We start from the raw sequence: 21,565 nt of genomic DNA, 5'->3' as shown, positions 1-21,565 counted from the left end.
TGGTCGACTACTGATGTCCTTAAGTTAGCTTGGGATGAGCATTAAAATTCTACCTATGGAAAGGTATTGTTGCCAAAAAAAACCCACTGAATAGAAAGAAAAAACGAGATGTGGGCAAGAAATGAGCAAACATGCAGGTTGATGTGGGTTCCAAGGAAAGGTGTGTGTGTGTGTGTGTGTGTGTGTGTGTGTGTGTGTGTGTGTGTGTGTGTGTGTGTGTGTGTGTGTGTGTGTGTGTGTGTGTGTGTGTGTGTGTGTGTGTGTGTGTGACATACTGTCGTGTGAGAGCAGCAAATGGTGAACAGAAGAAAAAGTATAAACCAGAATCATCTCATTATAAGATTATGGATATCTGTGGTGTGAAAGGAGTTGAATAATAGAGCCGCTCACCTTGGATGCAATGAGGGAGTAGAGCCACTGAATGGTCTCATTATGTCCAATAACACCATTCATTCCATCCACGTACAGCATGATTTGCCCAAGAGCTGCAAGTAGAAAGTACCTTCAACTTATTTTCACATAGCTTCAGTAAAGATGAGATAACATAGAGAGGGGGGGTGGAGAGAGGGAGAGAGAGAGAGAGAGAGAGAGGGAGAGAGAGAGGGAGAGGGAGAGGGAGAGGGAGAGGGAGAGGGAGAGGGAGAGGGAGAGGGAGAGGGAGAGGGAGAGGGAGAGGGAGAGGGAGAGGGAGAGGGAGAGGGAGAGGGAGAGGGAGAGGGAGAGGGAGAGGGAGAGGGAGAGGGAGAGGGAGAGGGAGAGGGAGAGGGAGAGGGAGAGAGGGAGAGGGAGAGGGAGAGGGAGAGAGGGAGAGGGAGAGGGAGAGGGAGAGGGAGGGGGAGAGAGAAAGAAAGAGAGAGAGAGAGAGAGAGAGAGAGAGAGAGAGAGAGAGAGAGAGGGAGAGGGAGAGGGAGAGGGAGAGGGAGAGGGAGAGGGAGAGGGAGAGGGAGAGGGAGAGGGAGAGGGAGAGGGAGAGGGAGAGGGAGAGGGAGAGGGAGAGGGAGAGAGAGAGAGAGAGAGAGAGAGAGAGAGAGAGAGAGAGAGAGAGAGAGAGAGAGAGAGAGAGAGAGAGAGAGAGATAGAGACAGAGAGAGAAAAACAGAGAGTGCCTTTCGTGATTATGGGGTTATTTGAATTTGAACTTTCTTTGCAAATTATATCGAGCGCATCAGGTGCAGCAATGACGACAAAGATCAATTAAGAAATTTTTGTGAGCTCAGCCATACAAAAGTTGATCATCAAGTCATATTCTAATAAAGAAGATAATGAAAAACGAAGTAGCGGTGATTGTTCAGTTGAAAGTGTTTTAAATTGTTGTAAAATACTTTCGATTAAAAAAAAAAATGCATCCAAAGTATGGTTTATTCAACGTCAGTCTTAACTTTTATATCAGGCCTCAATCTTGTGGATCACCTACCTCTTACAGCTGGACCTTGACTGATTCCCAAGTGCATTGGCAAGATTATCGATATCCTTCATGTTCATGTTTAAGAAGATGAAAGATACAGATGTGGGGATTCTTACCTCGAAGGATGTAATTCTGGTAGTTCTGGTCAGCGGCTTCGCCAACACGGACAAGACACGTCAGCCCTTCGGAATTCACAAACTCATGTACCAGATCTTTGTCATCCTTTGAGAAGTATGGGGAGAAGGCAATGTTAGCAAAATACTGCTCGGCCGATAAATAATGCACTTACGTTCTGGTTGGTGTGTGTGAGTAACATAGCAATAACAGCTGTAGAAATATATGAACATTGCAGGAAATTTCTAAAGTCTGAGAATCTTGCTTGTGGTTTAGTCGAGAACGAGTGCTCGTGGATGTGGGTCGTTGCCATGATGTGGAAAGAGCGGGCGTCCAGCCAAATCAAGATGATTAAATGTTGTAAGATAGGACACTGATTACTGAGGGATCATTTCCAACAGAAAGTGCAAACACAAGCCACAGTGATTGATGAAAGATGCAAGGATGCACTTCATGTCTGTGTATAAATATGTCTGTGTCGTTTGATGTCTGTGTATAAAATGTCTGTGTCGTTTGATGTCTGTGTATAAAATATCTGTGTCGTTTGATGTCTGTATATTAAGGCTCATGGAAGAGATCGACCAATGAACGGATCTGGATGCAACAGAGCAAAAGGAACAGGAGAGAGAAAGGGGGGGGGGCATGAACAGCAGGTTTGAAGGACAAAATAGAGGGAGACTTGGACAAACAATGGGTGTGGGGAGGAATAGGGGGCCAGAGAGGATGCATGGGCTGGACAAGATGGATACATAAGGAAACTTTCAGGAAAAACTGGAAATTTTGAAGGAGGAGGTATTGGAATGGGGTGGGGTATGAGGGTAATGCGAGTAGAAAAGATCATGATTTTAGATGGGGGGATAGATGGATTTTGAGAGTTTGAACAGAAGGGGTAGATGGTGGACCGTGTGAACCCTGCGGATGCCTGGGTGGGTGAGGGGGCAAGCATGGAAAGAGCAGAGGGTGCAGGAGCAGAAAGGAGGGGCAGAAAACAGTGAGACTACCGACCCGTCTGTGATGGGAAAGTGATGGCCCATCGACTCAGCTTCATCACGGGATATTCCAATGATCTTGAAGACCTTGGCTTTCACGGCGTCAAGCTGAGCAAGGTGTGACGCAGGAGAGCCAGCCAAAAAGGGGAGAGCATTCCTCCACCAAGCTGATGAAGGCCTTGTTGGTGGATAGGAGTTCAGATGTGCCAAGGACGGGCTTCATATGACATAGGATGCCCAGTCGGCAAATGGCTTTGGAGACCAACTTTAAAATGTGGTTTGCCTCGGAAAGATCACGGGAGATGGTGAGACCTAGGAGTTAGAAAGACTGAACTTCCTCAAGAGGATTGTTAAGAAAGTAGATAGGAGGGTGGAGGTGGTGTGGGGTTGCCAGACGGTCCTTTTGGAGAGAGATGGTGAGAGTGTGATATTTGTCAGGATTGAAAGACATATTCCAAGTGTTTGACCAATTTGTGATTTGTCAATGCCTGAAGGGAGAGAAGACATTGCAGCCTGCCTGCCTGTCTGAAGGATGAGGGATGTTACGGCAGAGGGTGGAGTCATCAGCAAATAGATGAAGGGGATTCGCCAGGGAGGAAGAGATACCATTGATGAAGATTAGGAATAGGAGTGTAACCAGAACACTGCCTTGACAAGAATAGGAGAAGAAAGGATTCCGTTGAGAGCCACATGATGGCTACAAGAGCAGAGGAAGTCAGTAACCCAAAAGTGGAGTCGACCTTGGATGCCATAGGCAGACAGTTTGGAGAGTAAGGCACGATGCGAGACTGTATCGATATAATTAAACATTAACAACAACAAATCAGCATTGCAGTACATAATGGAGTAAATCAGAAAGCCATTTACTTTGTGACTCATTATTCGGTACCTGTCAAAACAATCAACCTTGAAATACCTTGAGTCATGTATCCCCAAGCTTGTCCACAAAGCCAAATGACGAATCAAAATTATCATCAATGTCAAATCATTCATCAACAACGTACACTATTCACAAAGTTTAAAACAAAGGAAACTCTCACGCACAGTATAATGGTGTACACTTTCCGATTGTTGGTCAGAAACTTGAGAGCTTTGGAGATAATAATGCCTATATATAAATATATATATATATAAATATATATACATACACACGTGAGTTAAAACATTCACACAGGTTAATTAAACACTCACACATGGGATGGTTTGATACATACCTGAAATATTTGCTTCAGGGAGAAAAGTGCACGACGGAGTTCCCTTCCTGATGAATTATATAGTTTTTCTGCAAAAAAAAAACCCATTGATATTACATTGATATCTTTATTTTGTAACATTTTCAAGTGTTTGTTTGTGTGTTTGTTTGAACAAGTGTTTGTTTGTGTGTTTGTTTGAACGTTATTCTTTCACGGCTGAACCGTAGCACCTAGAAGCCCGAATTTTTTGGTGTGGGTACTTCAGAATGTGGGCAAGGTATTAATCTACCTTGACTTCCGTTTTGGAGGCACTACAGGCTGCTATAAAGTGTACATTGGGATGTGGGTCAGGCAGTGCTGTCGCTGGTCCGCAGGCAAAAGGCAACCACCATAAGGTCAATAACTCCATCGCTTTTCAATGTCCAACACGTCAGGAAAAGCTCACCCCTGGACGCGTCGGGTATACCCCCACAATAACCCCCCCCCCCCGCTCCCCCAAAGGCAGCGCCGGGTAGATCCTCATGTGTTCAATGAAATAAAGTAGATATGAGAATCAACTCCTCACAAAACATGGACATTATATGTCTACAAATATGCCATATAAGGTATGCATACATGACTAGTGACATCTGACACCTGAGTGAAGATGTGTTTATTCAATATCTTTCTCAAGGCTCATGTAAAAAGAATATCGTATTGGGATAGCCAGTCACCAGCAGAGGGCAATATTTATCAAAGTAAAGTGATATGGTAAAGATCCATGAAGGCCACAAAGAGAGCCGTTGAAGGTTTGGGACGATTGTTAACTTGGAAAAAAAAACTCAGAAACACAAGCTTGCACAGTCTGGATGGAGCAACACCACATCAGAAGCTTGAAAATAAGGAGCATCTCTCACTGAAACGAGGCCCAAACTACAAGGAAGCCAAAGAAAGGCTAACTGTTTCAATGAGAAATACGTAGGTGTTCAGCCTTGGCAATTTCTTCTCCAGTATGTCAGATGGAAAGGTCACAAACACAGAATGGAGCCCACATCCAAAATGGATACACACCAGATCAGCTGGGATGGTGATCCAGCAAACGGAGGGAATAAGGAATGTTTTCATGCCTATTTTTATGGAAATTTTGAGACAAGCTTTCACATTTACATTTTACCAGGAACAAAAAGCACTTTGTTTACGGCACGTAGGAAAGGAGAAGTCTGTAAAGGGACATGCAAGAGACCATGTTTTTTTGGTATTATTTATTATGTAACAAAATCACGAGGAAATCATGCAATAAATTAATAATCCTGATTATACAATCGGTGACTTGTACATCATACGCATGCTTCAAATTATTACCTTGTTTTGTGAGTTGACATCTAATTGCCAAAACAAACCTGAAATACAACGAGAATGTCATGACAACAAGAGATATGTATTACTGTGACAGATGGATCAAGTGGTTAGTGAAATGTTGAACGGCCGGTTATCCATCAAAATTGTAAAGATCACACGCTGGAACTTTTAGCGACAGGAGCAGTGACCAGAATGGCTATTTTATTTACGTCATCTGAGTTTCCTCATATTGTATTAACTAGTGCGGCCCCGTAGGTGCGGCTTCGTTCCTTCGCTCTCGAAAACGACGACTGGATTGGGACATTGTTTCAATTAGATCGGACCAACCATATCATAAATGGCCATAACTTGGGAAACACCTGCGAAACATACTCAGGTCCCCAGCGTCAATTGTGACGTCATATCAAACGAAGAAGAAGAAGAATTGTGACGCCCCCTCTATCTCCCCCCCTCTCTCACCCCTAGTCTCTCCCCACTATTCTCTCCCCCCTCCTCTCTCCCCCTCTCCCTCCCCCCTCCTCTCTCCCCCCTCTCTCACCCCTCGTCTCTCTCCCCCTCTCCCTCCCTCCCCCTCCTCTCTCCCCCTCCTCTCTCACCTCTCTCTCTCTCTCTCTCTCTCTCTCTCTCTCTCTCTCTCTCTCTCTCTCTCTCTCTCTCTCTCTCTCTCGCCCTTGGGAAACAGCTGTTTCCCTTGGGAAAATTCAAACCTTGGGATTAATTAATAATTTGAACAATTAATTCAAACCTTGGGAAAAAAACAGCTTTCAAACCTTGGCAAATGCTTGGGAAACAGCTGAAACTGATGAAAAACGATATCAAACCTTGAAAAGGCACATACGCGGGTCCCCAGCGTCGATTGTGACGTCATAGCAAACGAAGAAGAAGAATTGTGACGACAATTCTGCAAATTTTTTTTAATAAATAAACATTATTTGTGACGTCATTGGTGACGTCATAGCACCGTGTCCTGTCATTGGTTGACAGACGTTATTGGACATTATTGGTTGACAGACAATATATAGGTCGTTATTGGTTGACAGACAATATATAGGTCGTTATTGGTTGACAGACATTGGTCATTGTATCACGTTATTCTTTTTATTCCTGCCAATTATTGTGCTATTATTATTATTATTATTATTAATATGCTGTTATCTGAGATATCTTTGGGGAAAAAAATGGCATGATAAGGTGGAACGACACTTCAGCTGCAATATATACACCTTTCCAACACTGAAAAAAGCAATAAAATGGCCGTAACTTGGGAACCGCTCGTCTGATTGATATCAAACCTTGAAAGGGCACATCCGCGGGTCCCCGGCAATATTCCTGGAAAGTTTCAATCAGATCGGACCGGCGGTTGTCGAGAAACAGCGGTCGCACACACACACACACACACACACACACACACAGATTGCTGGAATTATAGATAGATGTTAACAATAACTGGCACTTTCATCAATATATACTCATGTATTGCACATTTTATAGTCACTAATTCAATTATGTAAGCTTGAACGGCACTCGATAGAGCATATACCTCCACCAGGCTGAACAGTTTACGTTCTGTCGCCCACCCATAGTCTGGATCGGGATCGGAACCTGAAGATCTAATCGGGTTGTTGCTGTCACGGACCCAACTCGTCCACCAAGTTTCATCCAAATCCGTCCTGAGATATCATGCCGTAGATGGTCTTTAACCCCATCTCTCAATGGTGAAGAATGACTTTTTTTAAATATCAGATCCGGATCCGGATCTTCACCAAAATCTAATCACTTCGTCCTTGTCGCACACCCAACACGTCCACAAAAGTTCACCCGGATCCGTCCACAACTTTTTGAGATATCGTGGTCACAGACAAACAAACAGACAGATAGGAGTGAAAACATAACCTCTGTCCACCTTCGTTGGCAGAGGTAATAATGAAATGGGACACTTAGAGAATACAGCTATTCCGCACGCTATTCAGTTCAAAGGGTCGACGTCTTCCCAAAAATACAACCAGATGAATCCTTAAGGTCAAATAGACCAGGAAAAAACAAACGAAACAAACACATAAAAAGATGATGTATCCAAGTTCCATAAAAAAATTAAAAAAAAATACAAACACACACCAAGAAAACATCCTGCAGAAAGGAAAAAGATAATGTAAATGTTCGGTAAACAACGACACAGCGGATTGGCCATGTTTACAATTGAAAGTGCTCGGTGCGATAATGGAAGATTAATGTGCGATGCTGTTTGCTACGATTCGAGAAACCAAATGTCTCAGACACGCACGCGTGCTCCATCCACCGCTGAAACTCAGTTTTACGCCGTGGTACCTTTGGATATCGGTCCCGTGTGATGCAAGATAAGCCATTAGCTTGAACGTTGAAATTTTAAAATTGGAAACCCTTGTTGCTCCCATATTCCAGAAAGCAATCCACGCCGCTGAAGTAACAGTGGGAGAAGGCTGGTGCTCACATTGCTCCCTGATCATGAAAGCCCACAAATAGCTTCGCACAAAAATGTCTCTTGCGTGAGCGCTGGCATGGCTAATACCTCGCATGCTTGGCAACCTATATTTAGGGCAACTTTCAGTGTTGGAACGCAGTTGGCGAAGTAAATATTACTGCGAGGCAAGCAATCACAATAGCTGTTGTATCCGAGAGGATATGCAGGTTGAAACAGGAGGAGAAAGGAAAATGTGTTTTCAGGCCAGAAATAGCCATTGATGCAGGCCATAAAAGCCCCAAAACGCAGTCACTCTCGAGAGTTATATCACACCATTTGTGGATGATTAATTGAAGATCTTATCTGCTATACAATGCTGGGGGTTCTCAATGTTTTCCATCCAGTGTGACTCCATCCAGACAACTGCAAATTATTGTGACCCCCAAAACGAACAAGAAGCTCGGTGGCGGCTACATGGTAAAGGCGGTCGGCTTAGGATCTTGAGGTCCTGAGTTCAAGCCCCGGCTGTGCCAGAATACCACCACAAGGGTTGACTCAGCCTGTCATCCTTCTGAGGTCGGTAAAATGAGCACGAGCTTACAAGGAAGATTGTGAGCCAATCGAGTATCCTTTTCAGAGTTGCGACCAATCCAGGAATGTGCCCTCGAGTCAATGAAATTGCCTTGGCAACCGTATGTGCCAGACGGCGTGAGGAACCTCATCCATCCATCCATCATCAAAAGAAACAAGATCAACATTTGCCTGTGGAAAATGGCATGATTGTGACACGGCCATTTGAGTTTGGTTTAGCTGTGGAGATGGCACGCCGCATCTCAAAAGTTAGCGTTGGGGTGGAAGGGATGTGCTACAAGGTGGAGCACAGGGCTGGAAACCTTTGGATCAAGCTTGCTTCCACAGGTGACAGTTTCACACCCATAAAATACAAAATGGAAGAATTATAGTTCCTGCAGGGGTATCTCAATGCTCCCAATGTTTACTCCATCCATCCATCCATCCATCCATTGGGACCACACTGTACAGAGCGTTGGTGCTGCCTAAGCAGTCTCCTTGGCTGTTGGGCACAATCCTGGACGGGTCACCACTCCGACAGAGGATACCAGCAAGCTGGCACTCGTTTTGCCGACCTCAGAAGGATGACAGGCAGAGTCAACCCCACCTGGTATTAATTCAACAGAAAAGTGGGATTTGAACTCAGGATCCTCAGATCCCAAGCCCTCCACCCCGAACCATTAAGCCAACACCAGGCATAATGTTTAATTATAGCACGACAACAAAAACTATCCTGCCAGGTGACTTCATATCCCCGTCTTGTGATCATCAATGAGATGTTTGGAACGCCTGTAATAATGGTTGAGACAAATGAAATGCAAACCAACAAACCAAGCCAACAACAGGTTCATAAAGAGGAAAAACAAAACATGCAGGGTAATCAAATGAGCGAAGGAGAAGGGGGGAAACCGATAAAAAAAAATAACACGTATCACACATTCCAAAAGGTCAACGTTTGATACAGGTATGTCAAAATCAACATACGTCGCTCAATCAAAGTATATGACTCGGTCACCTGCAAGGATGAACATACAAACACTGGAGAGTCATGTTTCAATTAGATTTGCTTTGAAGATAAAAAAAACATATTTTAAAAAGGATAAGAGGACAGTAAATGTGAAACAGAAAGAAAGACAACTAGATGACAATCCACAACGGTACTCGGTAGAGCGCATACCTCCACCAGGCTGAACAGTTTACATTTTGTATCACACTGATTATTCGGATCTGCCGACGTACCTGAACCAAAATCGAATCGGCTTGTTGTCGTCACTAACCAACTCGCCCACCTAGTTTTGTCATAACCCGTCCACAACCTTTTTTGAGATATCCTGCCATTTATCACTTTTAGCCCCATCTCTCAATGGTGAAGAATCACTCAAAGAATTCGAGTATCCGGATCTTGTAACATACTTGTTGCTCACCAGTTCATCCTTGTCACACACCCAACTTACCCACCAAGTGTTGTAATAATCCGTCGATAACTTTTTGAGATATCGTGCTCACAGACAAACAAAGAGACAGACAGACAGGGGTGAAAACAACGTCCGCCCACCTTTGGTGGTGAAGGTAAATATAACGACCATTTTAGAGTGACAGGCAGAGCTCAGTTAAGGTGACTGATATATGATTATCAACTTGGTTGCCAGAGGCAGGGAGTCACAGAAGTCCTTTGCCGAAGTGCCGGCTCGTGGGAGAGGTACCGACACTTAGCTGAGTTGCATGGTGACAATTGAAATCACCACATATGAGGAAGAGAGAGTTGGAATGAGTGGTTAAAAGTTTGGACAGACAGACAGACAGAGACAGAGACAGAGACAGAGACAGAGACAGAGACAGAGACAGAGACAGAGACAGAGACAGAGACAGAGACAGAGACAGAGACAGAGACAGAGACAGAGACAGAGACAGAGACAGAGACAGAGACAGAGACAGAGAGAGAGAGAGAGAGAGAGAGAGAGAGAGAGAGAGAGAGAGAGAGAGAGAGAGAGAGAGAGAGAGAGAGAGAGAGAGAGAGAGAGAGAGAGAGAGAGAGGGCGTCATCATCGTTCGAGTGCCGGTACAACACATTGATGAACAAGAGGTATGAGCGGAGGGGAAGTCTCAGCCAGAGGTACTCCTGGGGATTGGAAGGTGTAAGAGCAGTCCAAGAGCGGTGAGAAATAGTTATTGAGTTATTGAGTTATTGATGTAAACTGAAACTGTGCCGATTGGACGGGGCTCAGGCCTATCAACGTTGGAGGAGACAATAACTGGGGACACACACGAAGGAGTCAGGGACGTCCTGTGGGCACATTCAAAATATCCAAGAAACTGCTTATGGCAGAACTGACTCTCTGTGTCGAGCACGGTACTAACTCTCTGTGTCGAGCACGGTACTGACTCTCTGTGTCGAGCACAGTACTGACTCTCTGTGTCGAGCACGGTACTGACTCTCTGTGTCGAGCACAGTACTGACTCTCTGTGTCGAGCACAGTACTAACTCTCTGTGTCGAGCACGGTACTGACTCTCTGTGTCGAGCACGGTACTGACTCTCTGTGTCGAGCACGGTACTGACTCTCTGTGTCGAGCACAGTACTGACTCTCTGTGTCGAGCACGGTACTGACTCTCTGTGTCGAGCACAGTACTGACTCTCTGTGTCGAGCACAGTACTAACTCTCTGTGTCGAGCACGGTACTGACTCTCTGTGTCGAGCACGGTACTGACTCTCTGTGTCGAGCACGGTACTGACTCTCTGTGTCGAGCACGGTACTGACTCTCTGTGTCGAGCACGGTACTGACTCTCTGTGTCGAGCACGGTACTGACTCTCTGTGTCGAGCACGGTACTGACTCTCTGTGTCGAGCACGGTACTGACTCTCTGTGTCGAGCACGGTACTGACTCTCTGTGTCGAGCACGGTACTGACTCTCTGTGTCGAGCACAGTACTGACTCTCTGTGTCGAGCACAGTACTAACTCTCTGTGTCGAGCACGGTACTGACTCTCTGTGTCGAGCACGGTACTGACTCTCTGTGTCGAGCACGGTACTGACTCTCTGTGTCGAGCACGGTACTGACTCTCTGTGTCGAGCACGGTACTGACTCTCTGTGTCGAGCACGGTACTGACTCTCTGTGTCGAGCACAGTACTAACTCTCTGTGTCGAGCACGGTACTGACTCTCTGTGTCGAGCACGGTACTGACTCTCTGTGTCGAGCACGGTACTGACTCTCTGTGTCGAGCACGGTACTGACTCTCTGTGTCGAGCACGGTACTGACTCTCTGTGTCGAGCACGGTACTGACTCTCTGTGTCGAGCACGGTACTGACTCTCTGTGTCGAGCACGGTACTGACTCTCTGTGTCGAGCACGGTACTGACTCTCTGTGTCGAGCACGGTACTGACTCTCTGTGTCGAGCACGGTACTGACTCTCTGTGTCGAGCACGGTACTGACTCTCTGTGTCGAGCACGGTACTGACTCTCTGTGTCGAGCACGGTACATGAAAGAATCGGACCCCGCATAGAATTTTTACATTTCCGTTAAAACTCCGACTTCTCCTTTGAACACTCAGACATCAAATCAAAAGATATTCTGATTGTTGAAAAATCGAAGAAGCAGTGACTACATATCGGTGGTAAGAATGTCGTTTCAATAGATTCAACCGAGTGCCAAGGTAGTTGAGGGTTACAAATGTACGTATTGGTTGTGCCACAAAAAAAGGAGATACAAGACAATTCTAGGTATTTCTGTTGGTGCACAAGTGTGGGAAAATCAAGATGCATTCCATGGACTGCAAGAAGGTATATTCCCCATGTAACCTTTAACTATATATTTGTCATTATACATTGCTCAATTGTTCTTGGCAGGACCTACAATGGGCACTCATCCCATTTTCTCAAGGCCGTCAGCTCTGAATGGGCCTTTAATTCTTTCACCACTCTCTCTCTGATCGCTACTGATGGCATTTTGCCCACTTCTCTATCTAAACTCCACACACACACACCCCTTCACCCTTTCCACCACATTCCATGACTGCATTTTCCTCTATTAAAATCATACCTGCAATTATCACGTCAATTGCATGCATAATCTCCAAAGTTCTTGTGATTAACTAACACTAACTAGAAGGGCACTCGGTAGACCGGATACCTCCTCCGCGCAATGCCTGATCCATGAGAACATATCGGGCCCAATACATTTTTGAAATATCGTGCTATCTGGTACTACGTCGTTTTTGGCCCCGTCTCTCGATGGTGAAGAATCGCTTTAAAAATTAAATAATTCTCCTATCCAGATCAAGATCCGGATCTTCACCAAAAATCTAAAGAGTTCGTCCTTGTCCACACACCCAACCTGTCCACAACTTTTTGAGATATCCTGTACACAGACAAACAAACAAAGACAAACAGACAGAAAGGGGTGAAAACATCACGTCCTTCACCTTCGGTGGTGGAGGTAATAATAAGAATAACTGCAGAGAAGAACCACAGATTTATGGTTAAGCAGACCGTGTTATTTTGTGGAATCTATTAACAAAAGTGCTCAAAGAAAACGTTATTACGAACAAGTACGATATTATTTGCGAACTTTGAATCACGTCATCACTTTATCAGTGAAGACCATTAGATTGGGGATGAATCCTCTCTTGGGGATCATGAATTACAGCTTATTGTCCATCTCACCAACGACCTAATGGACAATTCCACCGATTAGCCTGGAACTTGGGAGGTTCTGGAATTTGGTCATGCTCGAGGCAGCAAGACATAAAAATCTGTACCGAGCAGCGACAAGAGGATGATCAGTGTCGAGTGAGGACAGAGGCCAATTTGAGAGAGCAGAGGTTGAGGTTGAGGTTGAAAAGTTCGCGTATGATCGGAGACAACGTTGGAGAGATTGAGAGTTAGAGCAAGAGAGCAATTGAAGCCCCACAAATCCAACTGAGAGAGGTAAGAATGGATCACCTGTCTGGCTCAGTCACTTGGGAATGGGCCAAGAACAAGGACAGAGAAGACGACTTGCTGTTCCCCCTACTCGTTAGACACTGCAATGTTGTGTCTGCCGAAGCACATCCCAGAAATCCGAGCACAAGTTGCAGACAGACAGCAGTGGTCCATCGGTGTATCACTTCAAGACCGAAAGTGAGGCGGTATGCTTGCTCGTATGCATTTGATTGGTGATGTCTGGTCTGGCACCATGCCCTGCTCACCAAACTCTCTTCCTATGGTATCCAAGGCCATCTCCATTCATGGCTCGCAGACTTCCTCTCCTGTCGCAGTCAACGTGTGGCCCTAAATGGACTTCTCTCATCCCCCCTTCCTGTCCAGGCTGGAGTTCCTCAAGGTAGCGTTCTGGGCCCTGTTCTTTTTCTGGTTTTCATCAATGATCTCTCCGACTCTGGAAAATCCTCTATATCTCTTTGCTGATGACTCCACCCTCTGCTGTTCCATCGGTCATCCCTCAGACCGGCAAGCAGCAGCTTCTTCACTCACTGCTGATCTGGATAAAATCACAAACTGGTCCAACACGTGGAACATGTCTTTCAATCAGGACAAATCTCACACTCTCACGATGTCACTCCGCAAGGACCCTTTCGAAAAACCCCACGTCCACTTTCTCAACAATCCTCTGGAAGAAGTCCTTTCTTTCAAGCTTCTGGGTCTCACTATCTGCCATGACCTTTCCTGGGAAAGTCACATTTCAAACCTCGCCTCCAAAGCCAGTCGCCGACTGGGAATCCTCCGCTGTGCAAAGTCCTTCCTCGGCCCACCTGAGCTCCTGACCACTTACAAAGCTTTCCTCTGCAGCCTGATGGAGTACTGCTCTCGCCTCTGGGCTGGTGCTCCTGCCTCGCACCTTTCTCGGCTTCACGCTGTGGAAAACAAGGCATTTCGGATCATTGGCATCTCCCGCGATGAGGCTTAGTCTTTGGGCCTCTCACTCTCTCACCGCAGGCTGGTCGGTGGTCTTTCTGTCTTCTACCGTCTCCTCTCCAGCCTCGCCCCCCTGCTCTCTCTACGATTTGTCCCCACCACATTTCCACAGGGCGCTCAAGGTCCGCTAACCCCCTTGCTGTGCGTTGTGCGTTAGCTCTCACACGAGCCTTGACAAGGTATATAAAAAAAAGAAATATATATATATATATATATATATATATATATATATATATATATATATATATATATATATATATATTGAACTTCGTATTTAGAAAAGACTCTGGAAGATCTCCACCCATCACTTCCCATCTTCAGCTTTTTCAAAAGCTTGTGGTATTCTGGGAAGTACCCACGACTCTCGACGAACATACACGAGCATAAGCACGATGATGTCTCATTCGATCCTCAAATTAATTTTGTTCTGATATGGAAATGTAGTCAAGTTCACACAACGATGATTGAGTTTCCCTGCTTTTATGTGGAGGACTTTGCCTTTCGCTTTTTTTCGTCCTGCTGTCATGCAGGATGTGTTTGGATATCAATCCTCTTGTCCAAGTAAAAAGAAACATGCTCAAGTATCCTGGCAAGAAAGAATGTGATGAATAATGTGAGGTTCAACACACCACCGCCCTCTGTGCCATTGGCTATTCCGAAATTGTCAGAGATCTTACCACCAACAGCGACATGATCATCCACCGGTGGCCTGGAGGGTTCGATAACTTTATCCTGCAATTTCCAGGCAGGTACAACATAACATCAGTTTGTCAATAGGACAATACAGAGATTGCTATGCTTATGGAATGTATTGTTGTGATAATGGATGATTTTTGCGCCAACGTTAGAACGTTGTATGACTATAGTACATAGTTCATCGTTCTCTGGCTATGACAATGACAAACCATTGCCTTGAAAAAATACTGGAGTTATATTCCTAAGGCTTCAGCACCAACCCTCCTCCATACGCTCTAACTCTCATCAGCTCTGAACAGCCATGACCTTTGTTGTCTGATGAATGCAAGGGCAGGTCATTAACTCATTTCCTCCGACTGCCTTTCCATGCGATTCCAACGCTTTCCTGAACAGCCAGGCAAAACTGCAGTGGCTCAATGAAAAATACATCCTTTAAAACACGATGTCGATCATTACGATATATATTAGGTCTTGTGTGAGAAAAACAACATCATCGTGTTATAATGAGCACCATGAGTCATAACAAGTATTGTACAGTCGGAGTACGTGTTGTGTAGGGTGCGCCAATTTTTTTTTTAATCTTTATAATATATTCATTTTTATTATGAACTAGACAACCCGTGAACCCGTTGGGTTCCCGTTGTGACAGCGGTTGATAAAAAAAAATCATTTCAAGAAAAATAAAGAAAAAGATAGCTCCAGCGAACGATACCGCTGAGGTTGTTTGCATTGATCAAATACTCCCGAAGAGTACTTGACTGAATCGGGAATTAATTTTTTAATAATTTTTTTCGTTGCCCGATTTGAATGAAAGTTGATACTACACACTGCAGGAGTATGGTAAGTAAGGTGACTGTAAAATTTTTGCGCAATCGTGTACAGTTTTAGCTGTATTTTGGGAACATACATACATACATACATACATACATACATACATACATACATACAAGATGAGAGTTTTAGTAATACATAGATTACATAAACCTACAAGAATATGTGCGACATTTTGTGTGACCCGGGTGTCCAGTTCTCCCAGAACCAAAACGTATGTCAAGAGGCAAAGAGAAACACGAGTTACGAGAATGTCGCCATTGTCCAACAAGCTTTTAATCCGACCATTGCACAACAAACCTCGTCCACGCATGTGCAGATGCAAAATAGCAGGACATCACACATCCTCCTGCTCAGACAATTAATACCCTTTTAAACACCCCCCCCCTACCACCCCAGAACAATTGGAATCGTAAATTCTCCAGAAATGCCCATGGCTTACATCCTCATGTAGAAAGAATATGTCAACGAGAGCAATGAATACTTCAGTCTTTGTACATTGCGTGTTTGGTCTCTAATTGTTTTCACAGCCATAGCAATCTGGTTGTTTTGGTTTTCGATCTCGTTGTGGGTAACGTCTCCTGACGGGCTCCGGAACAATGTCGACCTTGGGGCTGTCAATGTCATCCACTGCAACGTTGCTCTCCTCAGGTACCTGTGTGCCACTTCCCTGATGTTCAGGAGCTTCCACCACTTCTGCTGAAAAATCAACATCGCTGATGACTTTCGATGACAACGTCGAAGCTCGGTGTCTGATCTGGTCGGCATGTCGCTTCCACATCTGCTGCACACCTCCACAGTATATGAAACAGGACCCGTTCGCTTGACAATGTAACCAGGTACCCACTTGTCGCCCGAGCTGTAATTTTGACTTGAAACGTATTATCCAATTTCAAACTGCTGAATTGTCCAGGAATCATGAGCTAATTTTTGTGACAGCTGTTTATGCTCGACCGTGGTGTTGATGTTGGGTACAACCGTGTTTACACGTGTAAGGAGTTTCCTGTTCATGAGCATCTCTGCCGGTGTTTGTGTCGTTGTGGACTGCGGAGTTGTGCGATAACTCAAGAGAAATCGCGACACGCGAGTGTGCAAGGGACCACTCATTTTACGCAGTGCCGATTTCACAGTTTGCACCGCACGTTTTGCTCACCCGTTTGTCTCTGGATGGTATGGAGCACTCCTGACGTGTCGAACTCCGTTCATTTTCAGGAACTTTGCAAATTCTTCGCTCGTGAAACAAAGCCCATTGTCTGACACAAGAGTTTGAGGTATGCCGAGTGCAGTAAATGCTTCTAGCAATTTATCAATCGTGACTTCACTCGTCATTTTTGAAGTGACATATACTTCAATCCACTTTGAGTATGCATCGACCAAAATGATAGCATCTTCCCTTCGACTGGACCCGCATGGTCAACATGTATGCGTGACCATGGTTGACTAGGGTACTCCCAAGGATGCAGTGGTGCTTCGGAAGGAAGTTTCTGGAATGCCTGACATTCATGACATCCTTTAACGCTTTGCTCCAAATCAATATCCATTTGTGGCCACCCACATGTAGCTTCGTGCCAAAACCTTCATCCTTACAATACCTGGGTGGCCCTCGTGCAACATGTCAACCACCTGACGTCAGTATTGGGGTGGCAGTACCAACCCGTGCTCCCCATTGCACATAACCTACGTGAACACTCAGTTCCTGTTTATGACTAGCGAATGGTTTGACCTCTTCCTGTGGCAACGTGCCTGGCCAACTCCCGATGTTCTCACGAACGCGTGAAAGCACAGGGTCTCTGCCTGTCATTAGCCGTACATGCATGGGGGTGATCGGTGAACTCTTCATCGTGTCCATTAAGAGAGTCACTTCTCCCTGAATTGGAGCATCCGGTCCAGTCAGTACACGTGGAAGATGGCTCAGCGTGCAGGCATTGGCATTGGCCATGCCAGGTTTGTATACGATATGATAATCATGGGCTGCGAGGGTTAATGCCCAACGCTGAACTCGAGGTATGCCATTGTTGGAATAGCCCGCTTTTCATTAAATAACCTAAGCAAGGGCTTGTGGTCTGCATTTATTTGAGTCATGGCCATGCAGCTGGATGTGGAATTTCTTAACTCCAAAAATTACTGCAAGGCCTTCCTTATCAACCTGCGAGTATCTGCGCTCTCCATTATTCAACGTGCGCGAAGCATACCCGACCGGTCTCTCTGTCCCATCTGGCATTATGTGCTCCAGCACTGCTCCTACACCAGATGAACTGGCGTTACATGACACCACGACTTTCTTGCGATCATCGTAATGACTTGTGTGGATTTCAGCAAGTACTTTGCTTTTTGGAATGCTCCTTGTTGATCCTTCTTCCATTGCCACCACACCTCCTTCAGTCGTAGGCAATGTCGAGGCTCAAGTGCAGATGCTAAATCTGGCAAAAAAAAATTGCCATAGTAGTTCAGTAGCCTGAAGAAGGACTTCAGTTCTTTTACATTCTTTGGTGCAGGTGCCTCGGTGATCGCCCTGACCTTCTCATATGTCGGCTGTACCCTGTTCAGGGTTAACTTGTGGCCGAGGTATGAGACTTCAACCGTGAGGAAAACACATTTATATCGTTGTAATCCCAATCCCGCATCTTGCAACTTCTTCAAGACGCTCTTAAGGTTGCAATGATGGCCGCCAACGGAATCTCCCGTAACTAACAAATCATCAAGGCAGACCACGACTCCTGGAATCCCCACCAGCAAATTTTCCATTGTGCGTTGGAACACAGATGCCACCGGTGACACGCCAAATTGTAAGCCTGTGTATCTGAGCAATCCCCGATGTGTGTTTATTGTGACAAATTCGCGTGAAGTTTTCGACAAAACCAACTGCTGGTAAGCGTGGCTCAAGTCTAGCTTTGTGAAGAGTTTTCCCCCCCAGAAAGTTTTGTGAACAACTCATCAATGCGCGGAATGGAGTACGTGTATGAGCGGGCTGCCAGATTGACCGTAACCTTGTAGTCTCCGCATAATCCGAACCGAGCCATCTCCTTTAATAACCGGGACGATCGGAGCTCCCCAACGAGAAAAATTGTACAGGTTCTATGATCCCAGCCTTTAGCAACCGATCCAACTCCTGATATACCTTCCCTCTCAGCGAAAATGGTACCGGGTAGGCTTTCACAAAACTTAGGAATTTCATTTGGGTCAATATCTAGTTCAATATCTATGTAGGCCGGAATTTCTGAAATGCTCAATTTTCAACCGATTGACTTGAAATTTGAACAGGACTTTCATAAAAATGGCCAGCATGTGTCACGTGGTCTGGCAGCCATATTTGATCGAACGGAAAATCTTTGAAAATCTTCAGAGGAGAAACCACTTAACCGATCAATGCAAAATTTAACAAATTGATCAACTACCCATGAGAAATATGGTTTCATAAAGATGACATTATCGGTCACGTGGTCTGGCACTGTGTGGGTCATGTATTCTATGAATACCATCTAGTTCAAACATGTAATTCAAAATACCTGTCCAAAATTCCTCTCGCAGCATATTTCAAAACACCTCACTGCACCGGAAAACGTGGCGACAGGAAAACTGTACTGTAATGGATGGGAATTGCAATACCCTCTCCCACCAGGAGTGGCGCCACATGACACACATTTATATAAAGAAGTGGCCCCCCACCCCGCACCCACACCCCCAAGACCACTGGCAAAGACAAAATCACCCCGATGCACTAATTGGGGCGATGCTGATCATATGCAGCAAATATGGATGTAATCGGGCCAGAACTGTAGGAGTAGCGCAACAACAACAAAAAAAACACACACACAAACACGTCCATGAAATATTGTAAACATTCGCCAACATCTGTTTTTTCTTCTAGCTGTTGGAATCTGTTGTTTTTTTTTCCAGCTCAATGTCAAATTCTCTTTTTTGCTCTTGCAGTTTGGATGTGTCAATCCTTAATTGAGCCTTTCTTGTGGAGCATCAAAATTCCAAAAAAATGAGGAATTCCTTCCTCACATTGCCACAGGCAATGAATCATTGGTTCACCACTCCAAATGTCAAACTAAGAATCAAATCAATGGAGTAATGTTATCAGTAATCTTCAGCAAATCCTACATTCCAAACATAACCTTGAACTGGTAAAGGCACCGTGACTGTTTTCCTTGACATGAAATCACCTTTTCCTGCCCGTACTACCAAAAACATGAAGCATTACATTGACACAAAAGGAAAATGAAGACAAACACCAACAGGCTTTCCACACCACAAGCAGACCATCTCCATGGGAGGAGATTATTGACTTCATCGGTTCTCGTCATCACGTGTCATATGGCCCGTCGAACGTAAAGATGGAAGCAATTTTCTTCCTTGGGATCATTTTTCAAAAGTGTCTGATGATCATGTATGATTGCATGGTTATAAAATACTTTTGGGTGTTCAACTCTGACGATGTCTCTTAAAATTGCACAAAAATAAAGGATATTTAGAAAAAAAAGATGATATACTGTACTCTTGGGGTTCCTTTCGGGTGACACTCAGGGATGAATAACCTCACTTAAACCTGATAGCCACCATGTGGAAACCTTTTCATGACCCCTTTTTGTTTTATTAACACCAAAGGGGAAAGGTCGAGCCCATATCCAAGAAGAGGCCCCTGGGTGGAAAGGCAAACAGAGAAGATGTGAAAATGAAAGGACTAAATGAGATGTACAGACGATTGATTCATCACTTGAATTGTTGCAACTTGATAGAAATTGGAAACACACGACTGGGGAGGCTGTTCCAAAACCATCTTTCATCGCAGTAACACCTTACATTGAACATCTGATGAACCTTGACCTGTACCATCACATACCGATGCAGGCGTTGACACGAACGGAGAGCTGGGTGCGGAGGATAATGGTGTGCTTCTTGCTGCGCCTGCACGGCACACAACAGCAGGAGAAGAAAAATTACCAGCAGGTCATTCCCAGGTGAAGATCAGCACAACAATTCATTAATATTTTTCTCGCAGCACCATTGGAGCAAAGCAACCTCAGATATTTTACTCCCTTTCGATAACTAACAGTCTAACAAAACAAAACAAAAATCTTGTGTATTGTCAAACACCAATCACATAGTTCATCAAGTTGTTTATAATTCAATGTAATCAAGTGTGAATAAAATATCAAAAGATGGATCAAATGGGAGTAGATTTAATAAATTATGTGTACTTCTGTAAACATAAAACTAGCAAATTTTAGGATATTGAAAGTGAGTTGTTGTAACTTATCCCTAACATGTCTCAGGTCAATGGTGCGTGTATAGTAGGCGATAGGGTGTTCGAGACCCAACTTTGGGGTTAGACTTTTCAGAATGAGTCAGGGAAGGGATTTAGCGAGGTCACTGACTCGCCGATCCTTTATCGAAAGAAATCATTAAATTTTTACTATCCACCAGGAATAATGCTCGTGGACGGGTCCGCTAGCTTAAAACCACTTTCAATTGACAGCACAAAGCAAAGAGTGAGTGCGCTGCACCACCTTGTCGGATAAAAAGGGTTCTTATTAAATAAGACTCAAAGACAGAATGAGAAGAAAGAACAGTCACAAAAAAGGAACAAGAAAAAAAGGTCAAGAATACATGGCGATACGACGACATCGACATCATCGACTCAAGCATCGCTGATGTATTATGCCGTAGTGGACCAGGAAAGGTGAATGCTTGAAAATAGATCAAAATTTTTATAAAAAAGAGATCGAACAAATGGCAACGTGAATGGGGAACGAGGATGATGGATGACAAAATGGCTGTGATTTTGGGATGTTTAGGAAATGATGAAATGAGTGCAAAGTAGTGATTCTCCAGGGTCACTGGTCTGCACCTCCACTCATCCGTTCCTCTTTTTTTTCCCCACCTGTGGAACCAACTTCCACATTCTCTTCAATCTCATTCTTCTCTCCAGGTCTTCACCATCTCAGATCATCTCCAATCCAAAACCATGATCTCTTATACCCACTCGACCACATCACATCCCATCCCATTCCCCTCTACGACATCCCATCCTACTCTACCACATCACATCCCCCTCGACGACATCCCATCCGACTCC

At 44.7% G+C, this 21,565-nt stretch overlaps 1 protein-coding gene across 1 annotated transcript in view; it reads right to left on the bottom strand.

Moving 5' to 3' along the window:
* Positions 1–21,565, bottom strand: part of LOC147017678 (FH1/FH2 domain-containing protein 3-like) — a 257,701-nt gene that overhangs the window by 128,121 nt on the left and 108,015 nt on the right. Inside the window, exons 3-6 of the mRNA XM_085847448.1 lie at positions 20,330–20,394; positions 3,723–3,790; positions 1,522–1,627; positions 391–485 (exon numbers count right to left, since the gene is read on the bottom strand). Of these exons, the coding sequence (XP_085703574.1) occupies positions 391–485; positions 1,522–1,627; positions 3,723–3,790; positions 20,330–20,394 (334 nt within the window). The remainder of the gene's footprint in view (positions 1–390; positions 486–1,521; positions 1,628–3,722; positions 3,791–20,329; positions 20,395–21,565) is intronic.

The sequence above is a fragment of the Eptatretus burgeri genome, chromosome 11 (genome assembly GCF_056783735.1).
Source record: "Eptatretus burgeri isolate ZD-2024b chromosome 11, Ebu_testis_v1, whole genome shotgun sequence".
NCBI classification, from domain to species: Eukaryota; Metazoa; Chordata; class Myxini; order Myxiniformes; family Myxinidae; genus Eptatretus; species Eptatretus burgeri.
This window is presented reverse-complemented; position numbering and strand designations above follow the sequence as displayed.